The following is a 9,305-nucleotide window of genomic DNA, read 5'->3' on the forward strand; positions in this document are numbered from 1 at the left end:
CCCCTATGATACAAATGTTGTTACCTTTAATTTTGTCCCATAGGCTCCTTAAATTATTACTTTTTCCTTGCCATTCTGATTGGTTATCCTTGTCTTCTCCGTCCTTTATATCAGTGGTTCAATCCTCTTCTTCATCCACCCTATTGACTCCTTCTAATATACTCTTCATCTCAGATAATGTGTTCTTCATTTCTGACTGGTTCCCTTTTATAATTTTCATTTCCATTTTTATGTTTTTTATCTTTGTTAAAGTTCTTACTGAGTTCATATACATGTCTCTTAATTTCATTGAGCATTTTTATAACCAGTGTTTTGAACTCTGTATCTGTTAGATTTCTTGACTCTATTTTTCCTTAATCTCTATTATGTTCTTTCATATGGTTTCTGCTTCTTTGTCTTCCCATTTTGGCTAGTTTTCTGTGTCTGTTTCTATGTACTAATCAAAGCTCCTATGTCTCCTGATCTTATTAGTTTGGCTTTGTATAGTAGGTGTCCAGCAGCACAGTCCTGAGAAGGGTTCAGCTGCAGGCCAAGTTTAGCCCCAGCCTGTGCTTCTCTGGATCCACCTGTTAAGATTCAGCAAGCAATCCATAGTTGTGCTTATAGTTGCCTCAAGAAGCCATGCCAGAAACCAAGGCCAGTATAAGTCTTGGTGCTGCTCAGCAAATGACACAGGACTTGTAGGAGAACACAGCTGGATGTGGTTTGGGTAGGGCCATGAGTTGGGGCAGAGCTTCAGGGAATCCTCTGAGCAGAGCGACCTCCATTATCCAGTTTGATGATGTCTCAACTACCTTTGATGATGGCAGTGCTACCTCCACACACTGCGAGTGGGGGAGAGCTCAACAGAGAAACAATGGATGCTGTGGGCACTTATGCTCAGGAGAAAACCTTAAATCTAGCCCTCTTTCAACAACTCAGTATTCCCTTATAAGTCTCTGGTGCCCCCTTTTCCCCTGCCCCATTACCCCCTCCTGCCATCCAGGAGCCAACTAGGTGCTGGTGTCAGAGTGAGCAGGCCAGTCACCGCAAAAATATGGTCATGGACACGGCCCCCTTATGGGGAACGTCCCACAGCTGCTGGCTGCAGATGCTGTAGCCTCTGTTCCACTCAGCTGCTGGGGACCAGGCAGCCTCGTGTCTTGGCCCCTTCCTACTTCCGACCATTTCAGAGTGATTTTTTATTTCTCTCCCTGGTTGTAGGGCTTCTCTTGATCTAGATCCAGGAGGTTCTGCTTGCTATTTGCTCTGTGTTTCTGTCACAGTTCTGATATGGTCGCAAGAGGAGATGAACAAAGCTTCTATCATATACACCATTTTTCGCAAGTTCTGCTTTTTTATATTTTGCTTTCTTGAAGTTGCAGCACCAAATAAGCAGAAACTTGCCCCAACCTTCCAGAGTAGACTGAAAGAGGAAATGTTTGTTTTTGTCAAACTGAATGAATTCAAGCTGAGATGTCTTCATAAACATCTAACCTCATAAACTTGTCCCTTTGCTTGATAGTCATCCCAGAGAGGTTATGCTTGGAGTCTAGAACACTGAATTTAAACATCTTTCTTCACCAAATTCTTTACATACTATTCTCTGTGTCTTATCTTAGAAAAGATAGCCATTAGAAACATGTTTTCATTCATTTTTATGAAGCATGTTTACATGTTTTTGTGTATAAAACTATATTTAAAATCTACATTCATATATGTGTCTCCTGGATTTTGGTGTTTATACATTAATAGTGCCTTTCAAAAGCTAAAATGTAGATTATTTTGAATCATTTTTAAACCTATTAGTTCAAAGTGTATTGTTCAAACTTCTACAACTTGTCTGATAAACATCTACTCAATGGTACCACAATTAATCCAATCTTTTACCATAAAACAACATTCCAAGGGTGCCAAAATGGATTAACTAAATTTTAACCCAGCCGTGGTTTGGTGGCAGTATAATGATAGAAGTCAGGGAAACCAGAGGAGTGTTAGGGACACTGAGCCCACCTCACACTTTGGAAGGCACAACCTGCCAGATAGTTGCTTCTCAGTCCATTTTGCAGTAGGGCCTGGACTTGTGACCAAGCTGCTCCCAATAGGCCTAATCGTCCACTCTCACTTAGAATTAGGAGCCAGTAAGACAGAGAAGCAGCAGAGGGGGAATCCACACTGTGGTGGCGGGTCTGAAGCATTTCTGTCCTGGCAGCAAGGCTGGCAGCAGTATCCAGTGCCTGCTTCAAAGGCTCAAGGATGGTTGCATTGGTGGTCTTTCTGGACTAGTTCTGGGCATGATTTAGAAATTGTTTCTGGCTGCATAATCTCTGAGCCAGATTTTCCAATCTTTCTGTCAAAACTGTGAACTACCTCATAGCCTTTCAATACATTTATTTTCTGCTTAAATTGTCTAATGTTCATTTCTGCTGCTTGCAGCTAAAAACCCTGATGCTGGCTAGCGAAAAGGGCAAGGATACAGGAGCACCTTGCCATGAGAGTAGAGAGGGAGGAGAGATGCCATAGTAAGGTAGAGAATCCAAACCCTGAAATGCATCTTAACTTAATAGCTGCTTCAGATAGCAATCACGTATTTTCTTGTTAATTTTCATACTTTGCCTCTCAAGGCCTTTATCAACTCATTTATTCAACACCAATTTATGAAGAGCCTACTATGTCCCGGGTACTACTCTAGGTACTGGGTTACAACAGTGAACAAAATCAAGCTATAATTTCCACAGTAACACCGGTTAGAATGAGGGAGGCAAATTCAACAGCACCTCCATATGTTGGACAGTCACCTTGGCCTTGGCAATGCCTCACACCATGGTTTACAGGAACGTAGCGAACTGCAACAGCATCCATAGTTAATGGCAGGACTAATTCCTATGTTAACAGAGCTTGGAGGTATATGCCATAGAAAGTATTTCTTATGGTTTCTATAGGAGTTTTTTCACAAAAAAAAAAAAAAAAGGAAAAATTAATGCAATGTTCTTTTCCCACTATTCTTATGTCACCCCCCTTCCCACTCACTTTTCCAAATGTGTCTACATTACCGTGAAAGAAGATGTAATATGCAGGGAAACTGGAAAATGTATTGACTATTTAAAAAATGTACTTAAGAGTAGATCACCTCTTAATTTATCTGTCTTTCCCAGATAAATTAAGCAAAACCTTGTAATCCACACAAAAAATAAACACAATAAAGCAAATATTTTAATTATTTTATATCTACTTGCACCTTTTTAAAAAGAAAAATTGCTTACTTGCCAAGTTTTTAAACCTTATAAAAGTGTTTGGTTCACATCTTGATATTTCTAAGTTGTACCAAAATAAATTAAGAGACTCTAGCTTTTCTAGATTCTGAGTAGGTAGAACTAATTGTGTGAAGTAATATAGGAAAGGTACTATATAATTTATATATGTCTAATTACGCAATAAAGCAATAACATGACTTAGAATACAGCCTTTGTTTACATAAGGCGGATCAAACAGCAGAAAGCAGATATGACTGCTTTCCTTATGGCATGGATATTTTTATGAAGTGTTTTTGTTCTAAGCCCGTTTTGGACTGTTATACATACACAGGAAATTATATGAATTTTTGGACTAGGCCTATTTTATTATCTAATCTAAACAGGAGCTAAGTTAGGATAGAAACCAGTATTTATGACTTTTGCAGGTAATTCTCTTCCTTCAGATTAAAGATAATATTTTCTTTCTCAAACCCAGTGATAAGAAATTCTCTAAACATGATTCTACTGGAGAAGGTAAATATTAAGGTCAGTAAGATTTCCCTGGAACTTGAGAATTTTTAATTAAACCCTATGTGTTGGCCAGTCTTGTGACACTTGGTTATATCTTGACTCTCTTTAACAAATCCTTTTAACTTCTACACTCAATTTTTTTTATTAACAGTTTAAACTCCTGAGAAGTTTAGAGTTCAATGCAAAAGAGGCTTGCATCACTGTGATAGATGGTACTTTATTGTCATAATGAAATATTTTTATAAGTAAAACTATGAACACAGGTTGCCTCAGGGGTGGGAAACTGGGAGCCAGAGATAGGAAGGAGACTTTTTACTGTATATCCTTTTGTATCTTTTGAAGTGAGCACCGTGTGAATGTCCTACCTAGTCAAAAATTAATAAAATTTTAAATAAGAAAAATAAAGTCAGTTCTTAGTTAAATAATGATATCCTATTCATATTCTTGACACAATTTATCTATATTTCTGAATACCTATGTTTCAATCAAATTCCTCCAGCTAGCTCAAATATTAGTAATCAGCTTGTATCACTGTCTCCAACTAAGCATACAATAGAAATGTCTTAAATATCATTATGGGCATTGAAAAATTCCAGGAAATTTTAGAAGGTTAACCTATATAGTACCAAAACCACAATGTATAAGTATATTTAAAGATGTAAAAGAAAAGACATTTAAGAAATGATATGGAATTTAATCTGCTTAAAAAGTACTATATTACAATTTTCTGAATGTCAGAGGAAGAAAAGAAGAAATCAGAGTTGTTTTTATTTCCCTTTTTGATAATTAAAAATTCTTTAATAATATTGAAATGATAAATGACTAAATGCTGAAAAATATTAGACACATATACAAATATGGTCTTTTTGTTTACATAAACAGGATGATATAATGCTTATTTTCTGTGACTTGTCTTTAATACATAATAATAAATATTTTAGAATTTTCCTTTTAAATATAGACTTCCAACTTAGTCAACTAGTAAAACATTAAAACAAAGAGAGTAAGCTTTGGCTACCATAAATTTTTTAAAATGTTAAATATGAGAAAATAAGTGCCTCACTTGGCAGGGAATATGTACTTTGCTAAATTCCTTGAGGCTCATGTTTTATGGGGTAAAGAACTAATACTGAATAATATTTCTGCCCTAGGGAGCAAATCAAGCTCTTCAGGCCACCTGTCTCTTCAAGAAATTGTCAAATATTAAAAATCCTCCACTCAGAAAATCTCCAGAGATGTAATTTTTCATATATGACAGTTTTAGGGTTTTATAAAGTTCTTAAAGCCCATCTATGGTCCCCAAATCAAGCACCACAGATTAAGGACCTTATAAATGGAAAAGGCTATCTTTGTTGTATATACACCTAATTCATAAATGGCTACTCTGGCTGGATTTGAATGCAGAATCTGCCCATTCATGCTTATTGTTACTGAGACTTTTTTCCCTTTCTTCACTTCACTGCTCCTAATCCATTGTGGACCCATGGAAGTGACCTAAATATTTTCTACTTATATCAATATTCAAGATCCTCCTCTTGGCCTTATTCCAATATTTGTGGGTTGCTCTGTGATGACTGTTTGGTGCAGGCAACAAATTAGATAGGAAGGGAAAGAAGGGGGAACTTGAGGCAGTCTCTATACCTTATTGCCCCTTACAGCACAAATTGTACATAACACCAGTTATACAAGTGGAAGAGACAAGGAGAAGGCAAGAAGAGTATACCTCTTCCTAAGTAATGAAATTACTTTCATTGAAGTAGCCACAAGTTTATTCAAAATGAAATAGGCATCTTGAACAAATGTTATACTGATCATCATACCTTAACAAAGCATTTGAGAGTTGAACAAAAGGATATTCCAACATCAGCGAGATTCCAGCTGTCCTCTAGGGCTGCTCCAGCATACGTCAGCTCCAGATACCGCCTCCCTTGTTCATCTTCAGAGAGAGGAATGTGGAAATAATCCTTAAAAATCAATAGCATATTATGAAATCAATACATATTTACATTACCAAACTAACATGTAATTTCTTTTTGTTTACATTTTCCCACCGAGCATTATAAAATTGTTTGAGACGGAAGGAAGAAGTTTTAAACAGGGGTTCTTAACTTGGAGTCTATAGAGCTTCCCAAAGTTTATGGATAGAATTTAGATGGGATAAAACTATAACTCATTTTTATTAATTCCAAATGAAGTTGAGATTTTCTTTCAGTTATGGATGTAGGAAACAGTAGCTGGCTGTACCTGTGACTTTGTCACTGAAAGGAATCACTGATATTTTCATATCACATTATAGTTGCTGCAGTTATCTCAAAATATTATACTGATCACTACTTTGAAATTATAATAGTTATCGGATACACTGCTAGAACTTGTTAATGTTTTAATAAAGAAGCCCACATATCACTATATCATAAATGTATTTTCTAATCTTTGGAAATTATATTTCAGTATAACTGGTTTCCTTTTCTTTGTATGTATTTATTTTATGCATTTACAGACATTCTAAGAAGGAGTCCATAGGCTTCACCAGATTACCAAAGGAATCCATGCCACATAAAGGTTAAGAGCCTCTGTGATCGAAGATCTAGATTTCAGTGATCCCAGTAATCTATCGAATATCATGATTCAGTAAATGCTCCTTATGATCATTTCCAAGTCAAATACCATTTGATGGTCAAAACTTAAATATTTGTCCTAATTTTCCATTTTAGAGTAACTGTTTATATAAAGTTTATAAGATAAAGTTATTACACCCAAATTGTTCTTATTCTGACTTTGTGATCCTAGGTAAGATGCAACCTCTCTGAGCTTCATTTTCCCTGGATGCACAATGAAGATGTAGCCCAGAAGTTCTCCAAAATCCTCTCTATCTCCCAAATACTTTGGTTATTTATAGTTGCTTGCTCATCAAACAAGCCATCTATCTGACAACTGGCACACTCCGTTTATATAGCCTAGAGTTTGTTTTGCTTTTTATGAAGAATTGCAGCAATACTATATGGCCCATGCAAAACCCACAGATTTCATAAAGAGAAGTTTAACGATTTTTTCTCAAGAAATTACTGATTCAGTTTGCTTTCCTGTCTAACACTTCCATAGTTACTATCTTCTTATCAAACTATAGTGTAAGCAAACGATGATATTTTGAAATAGTTTTAGTTCCCCATTTGCTGAAAATGTATCCAAAAATATAATCTCTACCCCATATGCAGTTTAAACTTCACTGCATAATTAAAATTAGTATGCATTTTAGTGGCTTAGAGAAAAGTACATACCTTTATCATCAGCTTGACAGCCTCTACGGTTTCATCTGTTGAAACTTCGAATGGTTCAAAAGAGCCCTCAAAGGCTATGAAAATCCTCATTTTCTCAGGGAAAAAAACAAAAAAACAAAAAAAACTTTTTTTCAAATATCCTGTTGGATAGTTGGAAAAATTTCAATTCACAATTAAGGATGAAATTTATGAGCAGAGTTAGCGGTTACTGTCTAGCCTCGAAAGTAAGTTAAGAGAATGTGAAGAGACAGATTCGCAGTATCACGGTATTGGGCAATACATATGGCAACTACATTGGAGGAAATGTTTCTCTGTTCGTGGCAGCAGTCAAGCTACTTTGTTCTTATATTACAGAAACCAGAAAGCTTGACAGTAGTTAGGGTAAGTGTGAACAAGAGTCCAGCATGTAATACAAAAACGCCATACATAAAATATACTTTTGTGATGTGATCACCATCTACTGACTCTTGAATCCATATTCACTTAGTACAGCTGATTGAAGGACCCTTCAAAATAGATATTTGATTGGGATGTCCAGCCATAGAGTGAAGCAAAACATAGTTGCTTTTATTGAATGCGATAATCCTGAAAGGTCTCTGCAAGTAACTCTTCGCTGAAGCATTCTGGTTTCCATAACAACTTTGTGTACTGTTCCCCATTGGTATTTCTAATCCTGCCACTGGGTACAGAACAATAACCACTTGCACCAGGGAGATGAATGTGTAGGCAACTGACTCTGTGGCTTTCCCTTCCCATCTCTGCATAATGGAATTTGCCCAATAGCAACACAATATAGTTGGCAGTTCTTTTAGTCTTTGCCTTTATGTTATTTAGAACAATTTCCCATTGTTATCTCCTTCAACTTCCTGAAACTTGTTGGTGGAAAATATTTTATACCCCACTCAGTAAATGACAAAGATATTAAGCACCATTACTCAAATTTATAAAGTAAGCATTTTACTTAGAACTTAATTCTAAGATTCTCCTCTGAAATCCCAGTATGATATACCTGGTTTAATGGTATTATGTCTAATTATTTTTTTCATATATGCAAATCTTATCTTCTTTCTGAAATTCTTCTTGATCTAGGATAGAATCCTCATCTTGCATTTCTTTTTATTCTTAATGACACTCAGCACAATGAGTCACATGGTAGGAGCATAGTAAATGTTAACCTGTTGATTGATTCTGTTCTGATTCTCAACCTGAGTTCCAACTATAAGAAATCTGAAAAAGTGGAAAACATAAAAAAGGCAAAGGATTTCATTGCAGAGCTAACTCTTTTTGCCTCATATTTTTCAAGTATTACAACATAATTATATCTTCTTATGCTGTCAACATTTTAATAGGAAGCATTTTAACATAAGGTATGATTAAATCTGTTTGGCATCTTGCCCACCCGCATACCCTTCAGGTGCTGTGACTGTTGACTGCTAAAGGCTCATAGCTATACCCTCTTCTCCAAAGATCTGTCCTCAGTTGATAGGAGCTGACTTGCCAGGAAAACTAGGCATCTCCCTCAATAACTGACTGCTAAGGGGCTATAAAAGGCCCACCTTCTTATCTTAAGGGGTGAAAATTCTACAAAAGATCCCTGTAGATCATGCTGTGGCTGGACTTTACCTGAAACCCACATCCTTCCTCAGCTCTCTCTTCTTCTCAATCCTGCTTAACTCTCTCCCTTACTAGTTTTCTTGAAGAGCACGCTCTAAATAATTGGAAAAGAGTAAGTAAAATTATCTCAATCATAGAAGACATAATTGTAAACCAAGAAAATAATGAAAATTAAAATTTTAAGATGCTACAAATAATGGAATTATTCAACTAAGTGGCTGTGTTTGAAATTAATATATGGAAATGAATAGCTTTCTAGAAATGAATGACAATATAGAAGTCATAATAAAAGAAAATACTCCATTTATAAAAGAAAAAAGATAATATTTTAGGAATAAACTTAGCAAGAAATACAGAAGAAGTGTATCAAATAATTGTAAAAACACAACCAATCAACATAAAAGACTTGAATAGATGGACCGGCATACCATTACCTCAAAAGGAAGTATCCAAACCATTAAATTTGTCAATTCTTCCTAAGTTACTACAGGTTTCCCCCACTATCCAAAAGTGGGCTTACAAGAATTTAGTGTATGATTAAAGTGGCGTCTCATATCAGTGGGGATGGTGTGAGGGAAATTAGATAGGATAAGATTAGCCTGAAAAAAAAGTAAGCCTATACTTTTTACCCACCTTCATGATAAATTAAAAGTGAATCAAAGCTTTAAAT

General features: G+C 35.9%; 1 protein-coding gene across 2 annotated transcripts in view; it reads right to left on the minus strand.

Moving 5' to 3' along the window:
• ANKUB1 (ankyrin repeat and ubiquitin domain containing 1) overlaps positions 1 to 7,554 on the minus strand; it is a 39,204-nt gene extending 31,650 nt beyond the window's left edge. The window contains exons 1-2 of one of the 2 annotated variants that reach the window (XM_023519991.1): positions 7,022 to 7,554; positions 5,564 to 5,679 (exon numbers count right to left, since the gene is read on the minus strand). Coding sequence is in view for 1 of the 2 variants with exons in the window: in XM_011374224.2 (XP_011372526.1) it covers positions 5,564 to 5,707; positions 7,022 to 7,111 (234 nt within the window). In the remaining variant the exon portion in view is untranslated. Of the gene's footprint in view, positions 1 to 5,563; positions 5,708 to 7,021 lie in introns of both variants that reach the window. The other variant, XM_011374224.2, reaches the window with a different exon arrangement.
• Between the last annotated feature and the right edge of the window lie 1,751 nt (positions 7,555 to 9,305).

Source organism: Pteropus vampyrus, unplaced genomic scaffold (assembly GCF_000151845.1).
Source record: "Pteropus vampyrus isolate Shadow unplaced genomic scaffold, Pvam_2.0 Scaffold242, whole genome shotgun sequence".
In the NCBI taxonomy this organism is placed as follows: domain Eukaryota; kingdom Metazoa; phylum Chordata; class Mammalia; order Chiroptera; family Pteropodidae; genus Pteropus; species Pteropus vampyrus.